This window comes from Talpa europaea (assembly GCF_964194135.1).
Source record: "Talpa europaea genome assembly, chromosome: 10".
Taxonomy (NCBI): Eukaryota; Metazoa; Chordata; class Mammalia; order Eulipotyphla; family Talpidae; genus Talpa; species Talpa europaea.
The window spans coordinates 32,371,994-32,396,368 of NC_140077.1; the positions used below are offsets into that span (position 1 = coordinate 32,371,994).

General features: G+C 46.6%; 1 protein-coding gene across 1 annotated transcript in view; it reads left to right on the forward strand.

The window, feature by feature from the left end:
- The window catches only part of GRID1 (glutamate ionotropic receptor delta type subunit 1), a gene marked incomplete at both ends in the record, with an annotated part of 601,422 nt that extends 580,920 nt beyond the window's left edge, over window positions 1–20,502 (forward strand). Inside the window, 3 exons of the mRNA XM_084245065.1 lie at window positions 3,985–4,151; window positions 10,423–10,663; window positions 20,074–20,502. Of these exons, the coding sequence (XP_084101191.1) occupies window positions 3,985–4,151; window positions 10,423–10,663; window positions 20,074–20,502 (837 nt within the window). The remainder of the gene's footprint in view (window positions 1–3,984; window positions 4,152–10,422; window positions 10,664–20,073) is intronic.
- Between the last annotated feature and the right edge of the window lie 3,873 nt (window positions 20,503–24,375).

Consider the following 24,375-nt stretch of genomic DNA (forward strand, 5'->3'; position numbering starts at 1 on the left):
GCCTGTCACCAGGAAAGAGCATTCCTGCTTTGTCACACCTCACTGACACTGGATATTATCACTTAAAAAAAAACTCACCGAAAATAGGAAATTCTTTTTCTATACTAAATCAACTTTCCAGCCTCCACTTGCTTAGTTGTTCTGCAAATACTCTCCATAGCTCCTGGAGGAAATCTGAGCTGGCGTCCCAGTATCTCACAGCTAGTCCTAAAGGACTCTCTGGACTTCTGTCCACCTGCATAGAGCTGAGGGTTTAGGGGAGGCTTGGCTGAATCAATTGGCCTTGTCTCCTACCTAACTTTCCAAGAGCCATATCCCAAGGCATGGATACATGGTAAGTCTGTGAATGGAAATTTGGAGTACATGTGGACTGGTCACATGAACATAACACAACTCATTAGAGAGGTGAAATATCATATTTGTTCATTTTGTTTTAATGCAAAACACAGATTGATGGTCTCGTCTTTATCTTTTAGGCACTATGAAATAAATACCAACAATCTATTTGTAAACACCTTACTGCTTATTGCACATGATCTTAGGTAATATCCTCCTTAGCCTCCACATCCACCTGGGAAACAGAGAAAGGGCACTACTGGGAGACACAAGGAAGAATGAGTTGGCATTAACAGGACGTGGCAGGCAGCCAGCTCTAAAGATCTATCATGTCACTTGACCAAGGGAGTTCTGCGTTCCTGCAGGGAGGTGTTTGGCTTCAACCTCTTTCTTGCTTTGTGAGAAACAACTCATAGTGCATGGTGGAGAAGAGAGGAAATTCCTGCCATTACTATGTCTTCCCAAGAGATTTTTTAAAAATTCCTCAACAGAAAGTAGTTAATATAAATAGGAAAAATGGTAGAGTGGACATCAGGACTCTCAAAGATAGAGGGACTCTGACATGGAGTTTAGAGCATGGATACTGGAAGAAGAAGTGCAAGTAGAGAATAATGAGGCCAAATCAACAGAGGAGGGAACTGAACCTCTGAGAATAGATGAAATGCTTAGACACAAGAAGGGACAGGATGGTGCTGTGATAGGAAGGAAGAGAAAGAGGAAGTTCTTGGCCCTCCTGTAGGCAGATGACTTGGCAAATCTGGGGTGTCTCCCACATGTGGAAGAGCCAGACCAGTGGATAATTAGTACAGAATCAGGAGGTAGTTTCCTTATTATTAAGGATCCTATGTAAAACTGGCTCTGATCTAACAAGGAAGAGGTTACATCTTAGAATGTTGGGAGGTGAGTGGAGCACATTTCACATGGGGGCAAGAAGGTTGATATAAAGGTGAGGTACCATGAGAGGGTGGCATGTTTGGGCTTCCTACTGCTGCATCCGAAATCTCCCTACAAGTATAGTCAGACTAAGAAATATGCTGTCTCATGCAGGGTCTGTGACACACCTGGAAATTTAGGGAGATGTCTGCAGGCACAGGAAGTTTTTCTGGAAACTGATTAACTTGGGAAGCTCTGGGAAGGTTTTGGTCTTGGATTTTACTCAGCATGGCTCTAACAGAGCAGGATCCAGGAAACTCGGAGATATTGAAGAAGTAAGGAAGGGATGTTGGGGATGGAGAGCATTTCAGAAAGATGGACCCCGAATCCTCCTTGTCCTGATGCTGTTAAAATGTCTGCTTGGACCTATGGGGAAGATGTAGCTTATGAGCCTCTCCAGGTCTTCCCTGTTTTGGAGTTGTCAGGTGGATTAGGGACCCAGCCATATGCTTCCTGAAGCAGACATAAAAAATGGAATGGGAAACTCAGTTCCCATTTATGAGATGGGGTCGTTCAGTAGCTTAAGAAGGAGTTCAAGAAGGACCTCTTTTCTGGACTGCCTCCTCCTAGTTAGCAGCAATTTGTGGGTGAGACATTGCCAGCATCCTTCCCATGTTTCCTGTCTTGCCAGCTTAGGCCAGCAGGAGTATAAATGCAGCTTCCTTCATGCAGCTGTGCTTACCTGTCACTTCGCCCAAACCGAAGACACTAATGCTCATGACTTGCAGAAATCCAAGGGGCCTTAAGAGTGGCCAGCCCGGGCTTTCATCAGTGTCCGTTTCTGCTCCATCTGAGCCATCTATTTTTTTTTCCTTCTTGGACCATCACTTGAAAGTTAGAAATGAATCTGATCTTAATTCTTCCTTCAACATGACATGCCCTTTTGAAATCGTACAAATAACAATGTCTGATTGTCATGTTGAATTGTGAGCATGGATGGGAAATGCTCCAAAGTCAGACTAAAGCCAAATATTAGGTCATAAGTCAACATTTTGCTGAGAAACTCAGTTATAAGAGGTTGAAAATTTATATCTTTCATGAGAAAACTTGTTTGCCAGCAGGAAAAAAATTCAAAGACTGTTATCTTCCCATGTGGAGGGAGAGAGATGAGTATAATTTGGCAACCTGGGTCAAATCCTTTAGGACTTCTGAAATTGGCTTGGTCGCATGATGAGGCTTTGTTGTAATATTTGGATTGCTCCCTGGGGTGAAAGTCAATGGGTGGCATGGGTGTGTGGCATTTCTTACAAGGTTGTTGGGCAAAATTGGTGAATGACTAGGAATAGCCTGTTACTGCTGGGAAGGCCACACTCTGACCACAATTTCTTCTGATGGAAAACTTCTGACAAGAAAATGAGCTCCCTGGGGCCAGGGTACTTAGGGACCCCAAAGAAGCAAAATTTCGACTAGCTTCATTTCAGCAGCTGTGGTGCTCTTTGGAGTGTCTCAGGTTATGAAAACTCAAGAGAATAAAGGCAGGAGACCTGAGCAGCAACAGTGCCATGAAGCTTGTGCCTTGCTAGGTAGCAGGTGAGCTAAGCTATTGTCTGTGAGGTGCCAGCCCTGCTAAGTGCAGACTGAGGCCTTTTAGCATCTGGCATGAACTGTGGCAGGAGGGAAGGAAAAGGCAAAGAGACCTCTGCTCACTATGGAATGAAAACCAGGCACTTTGCTGCATGAAGAACATGATGCTCTATTTTAAGCCATTCAAGTGGCAGTGTTTAGTTTATATCCCCTTCCAAAAAGCAAAGCAGCTCACATTCCTTCTGAGTGCGCAGACTTCAGGCAAAGTCAGAACTGGATGTTTGCTGTGGATGTGTGTGATAGAGTGGGATTTCAGCTGTGGCCACAGCCAAATTCCTGATGGAATAATCTGGAGTCATTGCATTTATATACAAATGGAGCAGAAACCCACTCCTCTGAGTGTGTGGGTGTGTTCCTGTGCATGTGTGCATATAAATGTGTGTATGTATGTGTGTACATCTGGATGAGCTCATGCATGTATGCATATGTGGACACACTCTTATACAGGCAGTGGAAGACAAGTCACAGAAACACAGCTTGGCATCACAACAATTAGGACCCTCTCCCTCCAGGAGTCTTCCCCATGCATAACAGGTTTGTGACCTAGATATTAAATCATGGCCACCTGGGGGCACTGAATGTAGGGCTATCACCCCTGTTCACCTTAAGCAGGGCTGAGTCAGGTTCTAAGTAGAAATATAAATTAAGGGGATACTATTATATTCCCCCTACATCTCTGAGCAGAAAATCTCAGTTCCCTGGGGTCAAACTTTCTACACTTTCCAAGGTGAGCCCACTAACCTGAGAAATAGGATCATGTCACTGCCCAGGAGGCTAGTCTTAGATCTTCCTACCACCATCTTCCTACTCTCCCCACAGCTGTGAGATGAGCTGCACCAAATGGGGACAACACCTGAACAATGATGTAAGAAACAAACAAACAAACAAACAAACAAATAAATAAAGCAAGCTGCAGGAGGCAATGTCACATCCTTTCATGTTTAACCACAGAAAGTAGCATCATAGTGGTGCACTTTGTAGACCAGAAAATAGAAAAGTTTGTAGTGCTGACTGGTGGGCAGGAAGAACATTTAGGAAGGGTCCCTCAAATCCTACTATCGGGCTGCCTCCCTGCTCACACTAATACAGCAGCTAGGCCCACCTGGCTTCACAGTGGTTTTGGTTTTTCAGGCAAAGAAGGGGAACTATGCCTTTCTGTGGGATGTGGCCGTGGTGGAGTACGCAGCCCTGACAGATGATGACTGCTCCGTAACTGTCATTGGCAACAGCGTCAGCAGCAAGGGCTATGGGATCGCCTTGCAGCACGGCAGCCCCTACAGGGACCTCTTCTCCCAGAGGTAAGAATGGTCAGCAGGTAATTCCAGTAGCTACTCGAACTAGGGGTGGAGTATACTTTCTCCTAAGAGATGAGAGACAGCTCAAACTTGTTGAGTCATCACATTCTCTCAGCGCTGATTATATACTGACTGTATAGCTCTTTCTCCCCTCACCCCAGCTATTCTGTGCCAAGTCCTGGAATAAGTAAGATGAATTAAGAAGAACTACGTGGTCCCCTCCCATGCAAGTGAAGGTTCTAATGGAAAGCGATGTATACACAGGGCAGTAAGTTCAACAACGAGGACATCCTGGGAATGGAGGAGGACATCTGACCAGACTCAGGAGACTAGGGAGGACTTTCTAGAAGAGGCGATGCCTGAGGCCTGAAGGAGGAGCAGAAGTTGGCCAGAAAAGCTCAATCACTTATAATTAAATGAAAAATTAATTGCATCTGGCAAGAGCCCAATAATCACTCTTTAAGATAAATGCAGAGTGAGGATACTCAATTAGAAGAATTAAAAAAAGTGGGGTCAGAGAAGCAGGTGGCCTCCATATTCACGTGCACACAGCCAGAGGGGCAGGTGCTGCCAGTGGGCATGGGACCTGGCCCTCCACTGCAGAGAGTGGACAGAGGCTCATTACTGCCTCCCCATCCTCCCCAGATTAGCTTCTTGAAAATTAATACTTGCAAATGGTAGCAGGGATTGTGAGAAGGAGGGCAGCATAGTTAGAATGTACTAACAGAAGCAAAGCACTTGGATACCTTCCACCAAAAATGATTATAGTTGGCATTGACCTATTCAGCTTCCCATGAGATTTGCTGGTATGAGTCCAACCCTTGAGCCTGATCTTCTCTAGACTTCTGGGCATGATCAAGTTTCCACGTGCTCAGTCCGGACACCTGACCTGCTTCCCTGAGAAAAACAATCTGTCATCCCACCCCCTTTTTTCTACCACAGGAACTTGTCTTAGTCTTGGACCAGCTCACCTGGTCTTACCTGAGAGGGTGGAAGTGAAGAGCATGGGTGAGCTCAGTGGCTTTTCACAGGAGCCAGCCTGCTAACCGGACCTCTTATCACCAAGGACATCTAAGCCTTGGGTCCAGCACCCACATCTGTGATGTCCCATCCTGGAGGGTAAAGGGGCTATAGAATCCAGAGGAAATCTCCAAGGACAGGCTCTGCCTTGAACTACCAAAATCCAAAATGTGGCAGAAAAATCTAAGTGAAAAGGCAGCCCCGGTGCCCAGGCTGAGAACACCCAGCTGAAGGCATTCCAGCACGGAGGCTCATCCATTTGGCGGGGTGAGAGTCCTTAGCAATCATCTGCTTAACGGCTGAAGCTCGGAGAAAGTCACTGACTCGGAGGGTCATCCAGCCGCTAGAGCTGCTGGAGGAGAATGCAGGACCCCTCAGTCCTGCTGTGGCCAAGTTGCCACCAGGGCCCTGAGCCCCACCACCTCCCTTGACCATTAGGTGCCAATCGGACTTTTCTGCCCATGAGAACCTGAGCCTAAGCCTCATCAGAGAAAAGCCCAGGGGGGAGCCTGCCACCGTCCATTCAGGGGCTAGTGTACAGAACTGGGGAAGGGCTAGAACTAATGAAGTTAAAGGAGGCTTTTGGGGTTTCTCCAGAATTTAATCAAGTATACATCTGTGCTGCCCTTTGCTCCCTGGAGCAGAGAGCGACGACAGGAGAGAAGGAGGAGGAGCGATTTATCAAATGCTCAGATTAAAGGCATAAAGGAAGCATAGTTTCTCTCCAGGCTGTGTAATACATTAGTGTTCCTGAAGTTTACACCAGTTGGTTTCTGAGACGGGAGGCTCAGGGCATTCCACAGACCGTCAAGCTGTGAGCACCTTTCTGAAACAGATGGCAAGGAAGCCCTTGGGACTTACAAAGCAACAGCACCACCACCAAGACAACTACTGTGCCCCAAGACAGAGCTCTGGGAGGACAGGTTCCCCAGCAGGGGCAGCTTAGGGCTCCCCTACACACTAACTACTCAGAGATCACCTGACAGTTTGCTGAAGCGACTGTGTGGCACTGGGGAGAGGGAGAGGTGGGTTCTCAGCTGGATTGTTAAATGGAGCCGGGGCAGTGGGGCAGGTAGAGGTGGCCAGGGATGGGCATGGGGTATCTCAAACTCGGTCAGAAGCAGACTGAGTAGATAAGTGGGGGGGGGGGGGTGATAGGTTCTCTTCTCCACTATGATAAGTCTTGTTGGGAGCTGAACAAATTGGATGTCCTTTGTGTGGCCCCGAGGACAATGGGCAGGACAAGCGTGGAGGGTGGGGTCTCAGAGCAGCGGGCTCCCCCGGAACAGGTCGTGCATTTCCTATCCACTCACTGACCCCACAGAGGAGGTCAGTGGAGGCTCTATTTAAAATACTGCCCCACAGATCATGCTCAGTGCAATAAGCCAGAAAGAAAAAGAAAAATACCGGATGGTCTCACTCATTGCAGGAATTTAGAAAACCTAAATAAGGGACCAGGAGAAAGACTAATTATAATAAAGTAAAAATCAAAATCAACAAGCAACTATAAACCAGAGACACACTAGGGGGGGTAGTGGGAGGAGGGATTAGGGTCAAAACAAGGGGGGGTGGGAATTGTATGGGGAATATAACCAAGATGAAAATGCATACATTGTGCAAAAATGAAAAATGACGTAAAAAATATATAAAATAAAATAAAAAAAAATATTGCTCCACAGAGACCCTGTGGTCTGCTCCCCTGACCCGAGGGTTAACCATAGACAAAAATGGTTGGTCTAGTTTCCTTGTCATTCCAGCAAAAAAAGGGACTTGTTACTCTTTGCTCTCATCAGAGGCCATGTTCTCTGTGACTATAAGTAAATATCCCCAGTGGACTGTGCTGGCCTCCTGTGACATTTTCGTCTGTCTCTATATTGCAGCCCCTCAATGGCCTGGACACGTCCTTGACCCCCCTACCTGGCAGACAAAGGTTGTCTGCAAGGGGCAACACTCAGACCACAAGTTTCCAACTTAACAGCTCCAATGGGTCTTTCAGAGGCTCTATTGTATGGCTACTCAGAGCATCAAACTCTGAGCTGAGCCAGGGGTCTGAGGGGAAGACAGGCAGGGCCCAGAAGCAGTGCTTCATGCCCTTTACTGTGAAAGGGCCCTGTGTAAAATAGCAGCTCCCCCATCTTTTCTGAAACAGCCTTAACCTTCTTTCCTTCGTTCTGGAAATTAAGCTACTTCTTTGACTATGGATATGCTCCCTTGGCTTGGCAGAGGGCAGTCTATAGGCTAGGACTCGTGTGCATTGGGGTGTGGGGGAGGTTGAATGCCGCAGTCCCTTTGGGGACCATGGGCATGCAGAGAGGGCATTCAATAAATGTTTAGAGACTTAATAGCCATTTGTAGAGCACCTACTGTGTAGCGGGCTCCACAACTATTGACTAAAGGAAAGCACCTGCAATTATATCTGTCTGGAAAATAGAACAACTGGCTCAGGAAGTGGCTATTATCGCTCTGGCTTACTCATAAGCAGGGATAGAGATTATTATGGTGTGCGTTAGTTTAGCATCGTTCTAGAAGTCATTTTGTGCCCATACTTGTTTTATCTTTCCTCTGTTGCTTTCACATTTACATTTTCCTTTTTGGTTTGTTTGTTTATCATGTTTTAGTCTATGTTTTCTTATACATTGCCTTGCATTCTTTCTTGAGTAATTTTGAACAGAAAAATACATACAGTTTGGAGGAGCAGGGGAAGATGCATCAGCAAAATTAAGCAGCCTGACTTTGCAGTCAATGAGCAGAGGAGCAGGGACCTGGCCCCAGAGCCATGCCTTGGCCAGACACTCACTGCCCTCCATACCAAACCTGATCCTCAGAGGGCAGGCTGACTGCACTTTATAGCCTGGTGTTCTGGAAAGAGCAAGGCCTCCTGGGTCAGCATGATCCACCTCTGAAGCTCAACTTTGTTACCTTTTTTTTTTTTTTCCCCCTACTATAAGGATCAAAACAATGTCACATGCTAAGTTCCTACTATATTTTCAATAAAAGTCAGTTCATACCAATTATGGAGTCATAGGGCTGCTGGTCAATTTGGCCACCACGTTGGACAACCACAAATCAGCTTTTATCGAGCTGTTATTACTTACCAGCTCTTGAGTTGAGTGGTCTGCATGTGTTCCCTCCTAGGTGCATTTATTATGTTCTCAGATTTCTGTGATGAGACAGCAAAAGTGGAGAGATTTCTTAACATGGTTAGTGTGGTGGCAGAGTCTGGATGTGAACTGATATCTATCAGAGCAGACTCTGCAGTCACTGTGCAGTGCAACAGCAGCTTTACCGTGAGTCTTCTTCAAGATCCTGAGCTCTTGCATAGCCAGCCTGGGGTTCCTGTAACTGCTACAGGCCCAGCCTACTCAGTAGAGGCTTAATTAATGGTCAGTCGGCACGAGCCCGAACACACGGACAGGCAGCCTCCCTGACATATCTTGGGCCCTGCCGAGGCAATAAGCCTCTGCAGCTGCCCTTTTGTCATGGGATGTGCCACGTGCATGCTGAGCACAACCCCACGCTACACAAATGTACATGTTAGTCATGCATTTATCTCAGCAACCAACCCCCTACATGTACAGCCACATTCTAAGTCTGTTGTGCTTGTCTGTGCCCTGGGCACTTAACAGACATTATCTCGCACCACTACTATTTTAATTTATATTAGTTTTCACTGTTCAGTTAATACATCCAGGCAGTTATTTATTCAACAAACAACCATTGATATCCCCAGTAGCCCTGTACATGCTCAGGGGAAAACATGGAGAGAAATGCACACCCCTTGGCCAGAAGGATCTACTCATCTAGCTGGGATGATGAGGAAACTGAGGTTAGCAGGGGTAATTCACTTGGCCTGAGACACTCCAAAGCCTCCTCTTGAACTGAACCAGGATATTCCGGCCAACAAGAGGCCATGTTTTGCTGGACTCATGATATTGATAGGCCAGGGGACACTGCAGGCTGTCATTCTCCCCCGCCACCACAGACGTGCACGGAATTGAGCTCAGCCTCAGCTGTGGTCACAGCTGTCCTGCAATGCTGCAGGTCCAGGGCAGAGACTGCTCAACCAGCCAGTTGGCAGTGAGTTTCCCTTGGCTTAAAAAGCCACTGCTCTTGAACTGTGCTCACACCAGGGGGCTGAGAGAGGTCACTGCTTGTTTGTCAGCTGAGAATCACCATGCACAGGGCTTGGATCACCACACATAGGAAAGCATGGGTGTGCAGAGCCTGGGGGCTGTCAGATACCACTGTCTTAATTTCCCACTATCCTCTTCGCCCACTGCTTTCTATCTCACTGGCCATGTTTTAGCTTCTCAGACATACTGAGCACTTACCCCAGACAAGACTGTCAAACATGGTTCTAGTCTCAGAAAGTTTCTTCCTCTCCTTCATTGAATACCAACTCTGCCAACCACAAATTTTACCACACTGTGCCTCAATTTCTTTTCTGGAAAAATGAGAAAATGTAAATAACCATCTCAAATGTTTGGCAAGGGAGTGTAGCACAATTTGTCAAGCACTGAGGATACCTCCCAGCACATAGAATATGCTAGACTAGTGAGAGCTGTTTTACCATTAATCACCCTTCAGGTTTGCACTTACCTGTCACCTCTTGGATGATGTCTTCTCCAACCCTCCCGTCTAGCCACCTGCCATTGTGCCACTTCCAGGCGACTTGCTTTCATCTCCTTGTATTGATCACAGCTTCTGTCTCCACATCGATTGCTCTAATTGCTTCAATGCCCATGTCTGCATCTCTGACAGGAAGCTCAGCAGCATTGAACATTGTACATGGCACAATGCAGATGTGCTTCAGGTGGAATGAATGAAAGATTTGGTGAATCCTAGTGAGAGGTGAAGGATATCATTAGTGAAGTTTGATAGAAAGCACCATGTTAGCAGGAACATCCTGGACCCACAGTCCAAGTGTTTGCTTATTCACTTCTGTGTTTCCTGAGTTTTCCCTCAATACTTGTGCGGGACCCTATGTGAAGGGCTCACATACCTTGCTACTGGGCAGGGGGCTGTGTGGGAGAAGGCATTGAGGCTTTTGAGGAAGAGAGTAACAAAACTGCCATGTGCTTTAGGGGAGGCACCCTGCCTCCAGCCTCGAGAAGAGATTGAGAATGGAAAAGCTGGAGCAGGAGCTGCTGTGACAGTTCAGTTTTGTCTCTGGTAGGGCCACCTTGTAAAGGAGGGGCCCTGGGGCTGTGCTAATGTGGTGCTGGGTGTGACTCACCTGAACTATGTCTTGTAGGATCCTGGAGCTGCAGGACACGGGGGACCTGGATGTGCTCAAGCAGAAGTGGTGGCCTCACACAGGCCGCTGCGACCTCACCAGCCATGCCGGTGCCCAGGCCGACGGCAAATCCCTCAAGCTGCACAGCTTCGCTGGGGTCTTCTGCATCCTGGCCATCGGCCTCCTCCTCGCCTGCCTGGTGGCTGCCCTGGAGTTGTGGTGGAACAGCAACCGGTGCCACCAGGAGACCCCCAAAGAGGTCCGTGCCCTGGGTCCATTTTCTCCCTTTCAGCCCTGGAGGGCCACTCTGGGCCGTGCAGCGGGCGGTTTTCTTCCAGTTAGTATTGGCCTGAGTCAATTGTCTGGAGACAGCCATTTTATATCGGGGAAATGGTGTTTTATTTTTTATTTTAAAGCCAGAAAACAAATGTAGGGGATGTTTTCTTGCTTGAACAAAGTGCCAAGGCACCAGCCATGGCCACTAAAGTCCTGTATTTATCTATAGAGCAGATACAGCATGAGCAGCGCCAGAGAGCCCTTCCCCACCCTGCCCCGCCCATGTGCCTCCACCCTGACCTGGAGAGACCAGCTGTAGGGTAAGAGAGGAGACGGCATTCCTTTCCAGTTCTCTTTCTTCCCAAGGGCCACGGGGCCCTGCTCTCCCAGTGTGCAAGTGGGAACCGGCCCCTCCCCCTCCTTTCACCCCCTTCCCTAATCCCTTCCCTACTTCTCCTTGCAGGGCCCAGCCTTGCCCAAGTCCCTCTAGGGCATGCCCAGCTCAGGGACCACTGTGGCTCTGTCCTCACACTTCCTGGCTGTGAGTGCCAACCCCAAACTGATTCTGCCCGGGACTCTTGGTTCTCATTGGGCTTTTGCTCTTCTTCAAGCTCATTTGTAGTGACAATTCCTCTGAGAGAGGGTGGCAAAGAGCATCACTTGGGGATGATGCTTTGCTGGCAGAAACCTACACACAGGCCCCCAGGCCTGTCACTGTGTGCTGGGTATATTTCCATTACTTCTAGAATCTCAGTTCCCAGCATAGATGGTGTTGACACAAACAGGTATATTTTTTCAAACAAAAAGCAATAAAATAACAAACCCAAAGAGGCAGCATCTTCATGGCCACTACCTCTGCAGCCTGGAGACTGGCTGCCATAGCCTTAGACATCAGCCTGAAATGGAGCCCTGGCAGGGTGGATGCTGAGGAAAGACTATCCTTTCATACCAGGCAGCGGACTCTGTCATTACACCAGCATGTCTGAGACGGTCTGGGGACTTCCATCTTTTTCTCGTGCCTTCTGTTTACTCCCATGGAAGGAGATTCACCCCAGTCTGCACAGCTCTCCCATCACACCTGGACCATAGAGAGAAGGAAGGGACACAATTTCAGGAAAACCCACTGAGAGAACAGGTCATAGTTTCCTCCCAAGCTTCTGATGCTACTGGAAAATTTTCTGTGAAGTCGCTGGGAAGGATGGTGAATTATTCTGACAAGGGTTTCTAAGGAAGGACCATATGGAGCCTTCTCTCCAGCCTGCTCCTCATGTCAGCTCCCCTTTACCCATTTCTTAATACCCAGGTCACTGAGCAAAGAAGCATCAGTGAGTAGCCAGAGTGGGGTAATCTGAAGTCACTCCCAGTCAGAGCAGGGAGGTCCAGATCCCTTTGCACCCACTCTCCATGTTATTTGGTTTGATTTCTTCCTAATCCCACAGCCTGTTTTACTCCATGCAAATGGCCCTTAGAACAGAGGAGCAGGAGAGGATCCCCAGGTGGGTGAGTGTTATGCTGACATTGAGGTGCTATCATGGCATGGAGTGGGCAGCAGAGGGTCCTGGGGACATAGCCTCAGATTCTGTACTACAGAGTGTCCTTTATAAACCAATGCTGTTCAGCTCAACTTGTTTAGTGACAGATCCAGTCCACACAGTCCAGAATCATGTGTGTGTGTAGGGCTGGGGACTGAGAGAGGAGCGTGATGTTGAGTAACAGACTGATGGATTGTTAGAAATACATAGGAGACAGAAGGAAAAAAAAGAAGGACCAAGAGACCATGGGGTGACCCAGCTGTGAGGAACAGTAAAACATCTCATCATCCTTTCTGGCTTCTGCGTAAGCCTAGGTTCTTAAGCACAAAAGGACAGGATGACATATGCAGGTCCTGCTTAGAAAATGTGGAACTTTCTGCCTGAGCCACTGCGCTGCCTCTGGGTAAGAACGAGGACTGATGAAGAAGCAGGTTAGAAAAGCATGCTGCCTGCCTTTCCACCAGCCCCTTCTTGTGTTGCTAAGAAGAGGTGCACGGTGAAAGGAGAAAATATTCCATCTTGCTCCTGTTTTAATGAATTTCTGATTTTCAAGTGGCATTTCTCCCTCTCTACCCTTCTTCCTTTAATTAGTATATTTATAGGGGCACAGCCCATGTTCTCAGGACACTTCTCTGCATGGACAGATGTGGCGGAGAGGTCTCCATCCTACTGATCGGGGACATCTAAAAGAGAGAAGCAGGCAACCGTGGAAGTGCTGAGAGGCGCCCATCCCAGCCAGAGCATGGTGGGGACTTAGAGGGGTGATGGATTGGTTGGAGAAAAGTCCCTGGGACTTGGGGGTTGTAAAGCCTGAGTGTTAAAGGATAGATACAAATCCTGGAGCTGGAACTCCAGAATGGAAGTTGCTTTTGGACAGGTAAACAAAATCATGGGGGGGAAACAAAGTCCTCACCCCTTCTGCAGCTCTGAGGGCTGGAATGTGGGTGTCAGCCAGGAGATGTAAGGGTCAGAGACTGGTGTAGGAAGCAGGGACTTAACTCTGAAAGACTTAGGTGCCAAGGGGTTTGGACCTCATCTTGTAGGCCGAATAGAAACCAGAATAGGATCCAGAAAGGGGGTGGAAACAGCAGAAGAGTATTTTTAAAATCTTCAACAAATAACGATGGTATTTAATCCAGAACTACTTTGTGTTACCAAATGAACATTTTTATGAAGCAGCATTTGCAATTAGGTGAGAATGTCTGGTTAATTTTAGAATGTTTCATTTGGGGGCATTAACCATATTTCCTAAGAGCCAAAAACACCTGCCTTTGGGTCAAGTCTTAGTATGTTTAGTGGCTGGTGCTGGGATGTCTTCAGCATGTGGACACCTATTTGAGAAAGAGTAGGAATGTGCCGTCAACCCCTTCATATTCATGTGGGTTCAAGCTCATTTTTTTCTAAGGAATCAGATGATTATGTAGTTACCCAGTGCAGGTGAGCACAGCAAGCTCTGCGGGTGCAGTACAGAGCCTCCTTCTAGATTTATGGAGAAAGTGGAGCCATTGCTCTGAGAATAAAATATTCATGAAATAAAGATGAGAACTGCACAAATGGGAGATGACATGAGGAGGGAGAGATGAATCATCTGTCACTGCACTGGGAGCTTGGACTTGTTGTTTCCTTCCTTGCCTGAGCTCCCCTGGTCCTTGCCTCCATGGCAGACAGACGCCAGGGTGGCCAGCCAGCGAGGGTAGAAGCACAAACAGGCCCCTCTCTTCTGGCTTCTGTCTGCACACCTCCACACAAAGCCTCTGCTCTCCTCTGTGGAAGGCTTGTTGCTAGGGATCATCCCCTTGGCTTTAAACCCTGTGCTCTCTGCATGGCTCTGATGTCTCTTTCCAAGTAGAGAGTTTATCTTTCCCCACTTTTATGCCAGCCTCACAGTGTGGCCCTAAGGACTCAATGAGGGGAAAGCAATTCGAGAGTCGGTGAATGGTGGCCGATGGGCTTCTTCCTCTCAAGGGACTTGTGATAGGCAGTAAGGAAAGTGGGGAAGATGAGTCACATCTTAGGACACCTTCTTTGTACCAGGAAAACTACATATTATCTTCTTATCTTTCCTTGACTCTTCAAGATATGGGCTATGAAAGATGTGTCTTACAATGGGCTGCCCGATGGGTGTGTGCAGGAGCAGGGATCCTACATGGTGTTGTTCTAAGGGTTTGAGATTAAAAGGGATGGCTGAGATATCTGCCCTGAGTCAGACTCCTGGCTCCTCACTAGACATTTACATTCCCTGACTCCAGTTTGTCTCTGCTGAAAACTAAGCATGGCCAGTGGCTACACTGTTGAAATCTATCATCTTGGCTTGGGGTTAGCACAGTGAGTGTGTTTCAGCCCTTGGCCCAGGGCCTTCTAGTAAGAAGACACTGAACACTTACCTTACATTAGCATGCACCCAAAATGAGCTCAGACCTCACTCCCTGCTGTAAAACACTACCCATCTCCATGGGCCTCCTCCCTGCATATGCTCATGCTGGGTGTGATTCCAAGTTGCTGCTAATGGTCTCCCTGCCTGCCTCTGCTTCTAGTCTGCTTGCACTTTCCATCTCTGCCCATTTCTGGAACAGTGGAATCTCTTGTGTAAAGGTGATGAATATAACTGAAGTATTGAGCACCTTCTGTGCACCGGGAACCAAGATGAACACTTTACCAAGAATATTAGCTCATCTGGTTGTAGGAGCTCAAAGTATTGAATGAATGGACCATTCTGGGCCTCCTATAAACAAAATGTTATTAATGTTGAATTGTGTAATCATTGCAGTTGGATCAATGGCTTCCAATCCTGGCTGCACATCAGAGGTGATTAATCCTAGAGCTTTTTACAAATACAGATGCTCGGGCTCCATTCCCCAAAGGGTCATATTAGGTAGATCTAGACAACTGTAATTTCTAGAACTCCATATGCTCTTTTGATATTCTGCCAAGGGTGACAACCGTTGGTCCATTCCATCCTTCCATGGGGAAATTGGAAACATGCAGCCTGGAGTAGTGGAAAAGTGCCCAGAGTTTTAGAGCCAGATGGAGGTGATCTCTGATCCCAACATTCCACCTGGAATTGTTATCTTGAGCACAGATCTTTGCAATGAGCCTGGGCTCACCCTGTGTGTGCCTGCTCTACCACCTGTCACAAGAAATGTACATTAGCTCCTTCATGTCATTGCCCTCCCCTACAAAATCTGCAAAGCAACCCATCATGAGGCTCTGAAAACCTCCCCAGAATCTCCTGAGACCAATTCATTGACTACTTCATCCAGCTACTTTGCTCTTACCCAATCATGACTCTCAGAGGCCCAGCTTACTCCTCAGGGGTCTGGAAAATCTTCATAGTCACACTTAAGAAGATCATGTTCATGGCCTTTCTCCAGGCCTTTGGGTCTCGTTTACCTGCTGGGTCTCCCTGGTAATAGGAAAAAGGCTCTCACTACTGTCCCTCTCAGGTGGGAAGTCCCTCATCCCATTTTGTTCCTGCCTAACTTAAAATAAACGCTGTTGGACTCCAAACAAAGTCAGTTCTAATGAGTCCCACGTGTAACCAACTGTTACACAGATGATAGTTTAGTTAATTACCGCTTTCCAATACACTGTATTATTTCCACATTGGTGAACAGCGGCTTAATTACAGAACTTTATATCTCTGCAAGACAATGCCTGGGAGAGGGTCCCCAGCAAACTCTGTTGGTGCATCTCTTTTCATGTTTAATATGAGATGAGAAATGCAGAGCTGGATTTCAGCCGAATCATGGATAAATGCAGTCAGTGAATTTTATGGCATATTCAGGGATGTTTGACTAGGTCAGTTACCTGTGGTAAATTAATGAAGGAAGCAGTAAGCTTCCAAGTCTCTTTCCACAGCTGTCATTACCTGGTTGAACACCGAAACCTTGATATAATGAGGATGTAAACCAATGTAGTTCACATAAAAAAAGTCCATTATTTGAATTTGCATAACATAATAGAATGTCCCATTTTGCCTAAAATATAATTGTTCAAATCACTTCTGCCTCTCCTTGAGCAGGTGGATTATTTCTGCCTCCATTTTTCTTGGCTAGGGGGCCAATAGGCAGAGTTTAGTGTGTGCTAACTTTGTAATCCCAGGTGATCCAAGAAAAACATTCTTCTAGGGCTTCCAAACCAAGTGGGTTTTCTCCAAACACTGTACCTCAGATCTGCACCAAAAGTGGTGGGAGCTGGCAGCTTAGACATGTGATACCTAGAAACCAGCTGCCTTGGTTTTCAGAGGAGAGAGAGGGGCATTTGCTTGAGTTCTACTCATTTTCTTGTTCAGTTGTATACCCAATAAAGGAAGCTCATGATGGTATCCTTTCCTTTCACAGTTTGTTTTTGTGCTGGAGCTACCAGCTGTTATAGTACTTGAATGTAATGAGGGTCCACTGCATTTGGGGTAGAAGGTTCCCCTGGACAATTTGTTCAATTGATATGGACATTTTCTCTATGTCCTGGCATGGAGAGCTTATTGGCTAATGAATCACCTCAACTGGGAACTGATGAGCACAGCTTTGCCATCCTTCATAGAACTGCTTCTTTTGTCCTTAATTTGAAGCAAGAAAAATAAATGGATTTAAGCAGCTATGTTTTCAAGTCCTCTCCTGTAGGAATGCTCACTTTGGACAATTGAGCCACCTCTATACTCATACCCTGGGCATGTCTTTATTCTAGATGTTTTGCTGTGATTTTATTAATTCCTCACAGCTGTGATTATTAGGTTGCTTTTGAGATTTATCCCTTTTATGATACTATACTCCCCCAACAACTTCAAAAGCTCTTCTCCCTTTTTTCATAGGTGGAAGATTTCATTTCAGAGAACTTTGAAATGAAGATTTCATTTCAGAGACCTACAATTTTCTTCAGACAGTTTGGGTTGGTTGTCTCCCTTGTGTTTTGTTCTGCTAGCCTTAGGCAGAGAGAGTGCCTTTTATTCTGCCCCATTCTCAACTCTCAGTCTCCCTGTGGCCATCTTGAGCAGGGAGTGCTCCTTTATCTCCAGGGCCTTTCAAAAGAGGGAGCATCTCCTGAACACTTGTTGTGGCCCAATGTTCAATTGACTCTGAAAAAATAGGCCATGCCCTCTCTTCTGACTGCCAGGGTAGACACAGCTGGATTTCAAAATCGCCTCCCACTTCAAATTAGTCCTCTCTTATTAGACTCTATTTTCTTCCCCAGTGGGCCCTTAAAGGAAAATACAAAGAGGGAAAAGGCAGGATTATGCAACTAGCCAGTTCTTCTGGTGGTGCAGTATCGCTTCATCATCAATTTTATTTTGATGCCAGCAAGGGTATCCAGCCCTTCCAGCCTTACTCAAACTTTGCTGACTGCAAAGAGAAGAGAAATTCACATTATGAAACACTGAAAATATATGAAATTCTTGCAATTTTTCCAGTTACCCGGCTCTCTGGTACCAGTGTGTGCCCTTCATACATTTGAAATGAAAATAACCTGTAGATACACATATTTTCCAAAACAGCTATAGCACTAACATTGGCTAATGCAGATGAAGGAGCTGTAGAAGAAGCATTTCAGAAGCTCAGAAAAGCTTGAAGAGCAAGATGGGTGACAACAGGTGTTAAGACTTGTCTGGAAGGCTGGTAGGTAAGATCCAAAAGGCTGGTTAGTGAGCAGAAAGTTGGAAGCATGGCCACTGTAATGGATGAAATATCAGCCATTCTCTCTTTCTTAATCTCTTAATTCAGGATTCAAATTCAGGCCTATTGCCCTTGCTAGGTCATGGCCCTGCCTGCGATCTACAGGTAGGCAGGGCGTCTGACAACCTTTTATCCAATGGGGAAGAAATAATTGCTCCAAAGCAAATAAACCATGGTCTACTCAGGAAGTGCAAACTGATGCTCAGTGGCCCTAATAAAAGCTTAAAATAGAGTCACATGCAACAGTAAAGACACAGCATAAATAAATAAATCAGAGAAAAAAGGACGGTGGCACCGAGCTGGATCAATCATGCTGTAAGGTGATTCAGAAGAGAACTTGATTTTGTTTTGTTGTATGTTTTATAAACTCTTGAAGGAGTCAGTGAAATACATTGCATGTATCATATTCATTTGGGAAAAGTGGAGACTTAGTATGCTCCAGCCAGTCCCCCACATTTCACCCATGAAACTTCCTTCCCAGAAGTGTTCCTAGTGCAGAGATGGTCTTCAAACATCAATGAGCAGGGTTCTCCCGGGTGGGACTTCAGATCACTACACTCTTGGCTCTTCCCATGAGACTGTGCCAATGATTTCTGATATTATTTACATCTGCCACATCAAACCACAGTGTCCTTCATCTTCAAATTATTGATAGATGGTGTCCTTATTCTCAGTTTTCCTCCTGATTTGGGTTGAATTCTTCATTATCTTATGGGTATCACCAGCTTTCTTGTTCTGGGAAAGATTGTGGGAAAGTTGGGAGATTTATCACCAGAAGACATGCTTTGTGTTGGTCTTGAACTCCACAAACATGTAGAGAGAGCAGTGGCCTTGCTTTCTTCATGCCAGAGGGTATTGGGAACAAGGAGTAAACTGCAGAGACAGCTTCCTCGCCTGAGAAAGATTGGGCTGGGCTTTCATGGGAATTGGCTTTATTATTTTGCACTTATGTGAAGGGGAAGCTCCAACTGAAATGGCTCTTAGGTTATGTGGTTCCTTCATTTCTCTTTGGAAAGTGCATTAGGGCTTTTACATTTCTTTTTTTCTCCAACAACCCTATAAAATGGACAGGAGGTTTTTGTCTGTGCTGTGTGGACATGTACCTTAGACAAGCTGAGGCAGTCTTCTCAGAACAGAGCTTGACATGCTATTTCCCTCTGAGTTCGATGGTCAGAGAAGCATAAGCAGTGGGCATGATCTCCTCTGGCACATGAGCACCTGTGCTTCCTGAGAATAAAATCGGACTTCCCCTCCAACACCTCACTGGGGGCTGGCGTGCCTCCTCCATTGTGTAGATGGCCTGTGTCCCACCTCACCTGGGGGAAACTGAGGAAGTACATTACTTATCCTTGTCTTTATGGAGTTTTTAAAAAGTTTGACCTCCTTGATTTATTCTGACATTGTAGACAAATCATCAAGTTACTAAGGAATGATATTTGTTCTATTTTCTTTCCTAAACAAATAAATAAGGAAACAACATAACTCATTGATGTCATTTGCCAATGGAGAAAGAGTCAGGAATGTGAGTCACCCATTTCAGCTTCAAGGTCTCTAGTTCTAGGAAAGTCAGCTGACCCCTGTCACTCTCCTCATTGTCCCCAGTGCTCATCATCCAAGAACCAGGCTTCATGAGCCTTCCAGAGAGGGCCATACCCTGTCCCTGGCATCTGTGTGGATTTTCCTCAGGGAGAAGCTGGGCTTCGGGTTGACACAGATAGGACTTACACCAGTTGTAGGTGATTGGGAGGTCAAAGTGTGGCATGTAGATGCTCATACCCAGTTTTTGGAATCTGTGGCATATGCCTAATATGGGGCACATTAGGGGATAAGAACCACCACTCCTTTTTATTCCCAAGGGACTCCTTTCTTCTGTTTCTGCCAGTTCTTCAAAACATTTTCTCCCAAGGGTTGCTTCTGGCAGTGACTGTGAGTCTAAGCAGAGTGTGGAGGGGAGACACAAGTTCCCAAGGCCTGCTCATGTGGCTTTTCTACAAGGGCAAAGTCCTAGACTCCTGGCTCCCCAAATAACTAAGGGTTGGCCATCCAGCTGAGGGTTGGTGGGTGAAATGGGGGCATGCTTACCTACTGCCCAACAAACTGAGCAGGCTAGGGGTGTTCAGGCCTCCAGAGTTTGTAGAAAGTCAACCTTAGCTTATGTTAGGGTGCAGCCTGACCTTCCTGTGCTTTCCCTCCAGGACAAAGAAGTGAATTTGGAGCAGGTCCATCGGCGAATGAACAGCCTAATGGATGAAGACATTGCTCACAAGCAGATTTCCCCAGCGTCCATTGAGCTCTCGGCCCTGGAGATGGGGGGCCTGGCTCCCAGTCAGGCCTTGGAGCCGACGCGGGAGTATCAGAACACCCAGCTCTCGGTCAGCACCTTTCTGCCGGAGCAAAGCAGTCACAGCACCAGCCGGACACTCTCGTCAGGGCCCAGCAGCAACCTGCCGCTGCCGCTGAGCAGCTCAGCTACCATGCCCTCCATGCAGTGTAAACACAGGTCGCCCAATGGGGGGCTGTTCCGCCAGAGCCCGGTGAAGACCCCCATCCCCATGTCCTTCCAACCCGTGCCTGGGGGCGTCCTCCCAGAGGCCTTGGACACCTCCCACGGCACCTCCATCTGACCGCGCCGCCTGCCCTCCCGCCCGTCCATCCACCCACCCGACCAGCAGAGCTTTTTAATACAAGGAAACAACACAAACCACATACACACATACACACACAGAGAGACTCTTTCATTTTTCTTGTATATATGTGTAAATAATGACAGAATGGAGTGGGGTAAAAGTGTATTTTGAATATTCCCAATTTTCGAAGTCAGTAAAAAAAACACACAAAAACTGTATGAATGACTTTGTAAATTTTGTTCTATATGAATAAAAAGGCAAATTACTTGTGATCATTCTGAAGTGCCAAAGAAGCCCCCTGTTCCTGGGCCTTTCTGAGAGCAGGAGGGGTGATCAGATAAGAAACCTTTCCAGCTGGGGGCAGAGGGGAAGATGAGGAGCTAGTCCCTTTAGAGGAGCCCCAAATGCTGCTTGCCAACTGTCCTGAGTTTCCCTGCCACTGCCCTCTTCTCCTCCCCCTTGTTCCTTCTTTAGTGCTTTCAGGTAGATACAGTGTGAGCCTCAGGCTGCTTTGGCCTGGGCCCTGGGCCACTCTGCTGAAGCCTGATCAACTGTCCTTTCAGCCTGAGGAGGCTCCCAGGACACAGGGAAATCCCGTCGGTCACCCTACTGGGTGTCATCATGTGTTGCAGGTGTGAGGGGAGCCACTCTTACTGAGGTGACAGTCTGAGGGCTTTGATGCTCTAGGGTCATCCTGTTGGCTTTGCTTTTCACTTTCTTTTCCTAGTTTGCAGAATCAACAAGTGGTGGAACAGGAGCAAGGAGGATAGCCCCATTGTTGCCTTGGGAAGACTGGACCTGGTGAAAGGTCCAGGGGGAGAGGGAGATGCAAGTGTGGTGTGTGGATCAGATGAGGTGGTGGGGCCAGGGGCCAGGTAGAGTGAGAGTATTCTTTTGCATTTGAGACTCATAGTCCCATGTGAGAGAGAAAATTGTGGTCACAGATACAGGGAATCCAGTTTCAAGTCAAAGAATCCTAATTGGAAGAGTGGGGGTTGGGGGTGTGAGCAGCTCCAGGAAGCAGGCTATCATGCTAGGTTATGGGAGTGCTGGGAATAGATCAAGGGGGACATGTTTATTCAGGTAGGAAAGCACTTTGTGCTGAAAGGAGAAACAGCACAACTGTGTGAGGTGAAGGCAAGTAATTCCCATCATCCAGGGAAGTACCCCCACAAGCAAAAGATGTCTCAGGGCCTTAAACCCTATAGTCTGCCAGACAAGGCCAGATCCTAGCACAAATCCTCCCTCTTTGCTTGATTGCCCTTTCCAGATCAGAAGCCATTATGAGTGATGCAGTCCCTAGTAGGAATCCCCTTGACGGGGAGCATCATATTGTCTGAAATTCCCAGGGATATCCCTGACCTGGTGAACCCGCAGGGTGACTGTTTCTTAAGCTGGAACAATCTGACAGCCCCACCTCCCTCTATAGGCCTTTCTGGGATAATTATAGAAGCAGAGAAAAGACCACCAGGAGCAGAGTACTAGGAGTAATCAGCTGTATTGCTCCAGCTCTCCTGAAGACAAGGTGATTCTGGTCTAACCTGCCAGGATGGCTTGTGCACAGACCATACCCAGTACCCTGACCGGGAGGGGTCCCTCCCCAGCAGTGTTCAGGGAGGTGAGAGCCTGGGTATGTGTTCCTATCGATTGCCTCTCCTACAGTCTATAGAGTTCTACTTATGAGGGTGATAACAAGTCCAGGATTGATTTCTTTCCTAAATCCCCAGTGACATGATTGAGCAGTAAGGAACGGCTGCATCCCATAGTCAGCTAAAAGCACCCTGGAGAGGAGAGTGTTTATAATTATGTTATTTATCTCTGGATGCTGAGAGTAGCCTGATATTAATGCTGCCAAGGCGATCCATTGACATTCCTCCAATCAGAGCGTATAAGGCAGGTGCATGCACATGGTGAGACCTAGGTGGGCTGTGGTACTGAAGAAGAGCAGGCTTCATTTTCTTTCCATCAGCACTTAGGGGGCCCTTCCCTGGATGGTCAATTTTTCGTATATATCTTTGTATTTTTTTAATCAATTTTTTGGTCTCACTGCCTTAGCTCACACCTCATTATGGTTTCTAACCCCTGACATGACCTGTCTTCTGTGGTGTACCATGATTGTCTTATTGAAGAGCTTTGTTTAAAATGGTGTCAGAGAGGAGAGATGGGGTGTGTGTGTGTGTGTGTGTGTGTGTGTGTGTGAGAGAGAGAGAGAGAGAGAAAGAGAGAGAGAGAGAGAAAGAAAGAGAGGTGGGGGTTTCATCTTTGAGGGAAAAGGATTCTGCTTATAAAAAAAAAAAAAACCTTAACACCTCATGGTGTTATTCTTCACCATGTTTATGTTATTTTAAATTCCCTACCCTTGGCATGAGGGGAAGTGATTGATAATCAAGCAAGTTCTCTAGAAAAAAAATCTCCCAACTCAGATTTCTGTCAGCTCAGAATGTATCTTTTTTTCATGCTTTGCTCTTTGGATTTATAACTCTGTCTAGACTATTCCATACATTTTAGGTATATTTTGTGCCTTCAGACACTGCAAATAATTATCAGCATTTGGATTAAAGTTGTTTAATAATAAAACTTGACTTTGCTCCCAACCCTCTTCTTCTCTGGGGTGAAGAGAAATGCTTATTCCCTGCCATGTGTGGTCATGAGCTAGGTTCTCTCCCATAGTGTGGAGAATGGTCAGTGAAACTCCTCCAAGACCCAGGTGGGTCTCAGATCGGCCTGAGTTGGAGGCTTCCCTCCTCACTTGAGCATATCCAGAGTACTCCAGTTTGGCCAGACAACAATGTCAGGGACAAGCTAAGGGGTGATTCAAGTTTTTGATTAAGCTGACAGTTGAGAATATGAGCTATTGCAAAACCTCTAGAAGAGAATTTGACCAGAATACATAGAGAGGTTCCCATAATCTTGTGGAAGAAACATCCTTTTAAGAATCAGCTGTTTTGTTCTCTGCCATCCCTACACTCACTTTGATCCCAGATAAGGTATTTCCTTGTGCTTAGGTGTCAGAGCTAATGAGCTATCATTCTTTGAGGCTCCAGAATCTGGCTTCCTTACATTTGACCCTCAGAGGGTCTGTGGGTACTATTTTCCAATGGACATCCATATGCCCTGTCAACTCTATGAGTCTGGGATTGCTAGCCTGGGTCCTGGATACCCAAATCCACATCTACCTATCCCCCTAGTTTGCATCACAAGTTCCTCTCTAGCTTCCCAGCCTTCGTGGGAGAAACAGCTTCATGGCAGGTCTTGGGCCAGATTGGGCTGACCGAGAAGGTTGGTTTTCATTATCAACATCTCACCTATGAACTGAAAGGGGGAATGTCTGCCCTTATTCTTCTGCCTCAGCACCAGTGAGAAGCTTCTCCAATATTGGTGATGAGCTCCAAAGACTGCAGCAGGGGGAGGTGGAAATCTGAGAGGATTTCCCAGATTATTTAGACAGATGGATTTGGACAGGACTCCTGATAAGCTGTGTTTTCTTACGATAAAACTGCCTAGTTCCTAAATTCTAAATCCTCCTCAATCTTACCAGGTTGAAATGAAATTTATACTTCATTTTTTTGTTTCTTAATCATTGAAAGAAGACCAAGTGTACATAAAGGAAGAAAAGGCCACTGGACCTGAAGGCCAGGGTGGTATGGAAGGAACATTTGGTTCCTCTGGCCTATCTCGTTGAATACTGTTAGACATGGGAAAAGTCTGCTGGATAACCTGGGTCTTTGTGTGGCCTTATGCTTCCTTACTTGGGGCCTTCTGCCTTTCTGTTTGGTAAATATTCTTGAGGAATTTGCCTTTCACACCCACAAGAATTAGTGTCTTTCTCTTATCAAAAACCTCTTTTTGTGCTCCTAGCTTTGGCAACAA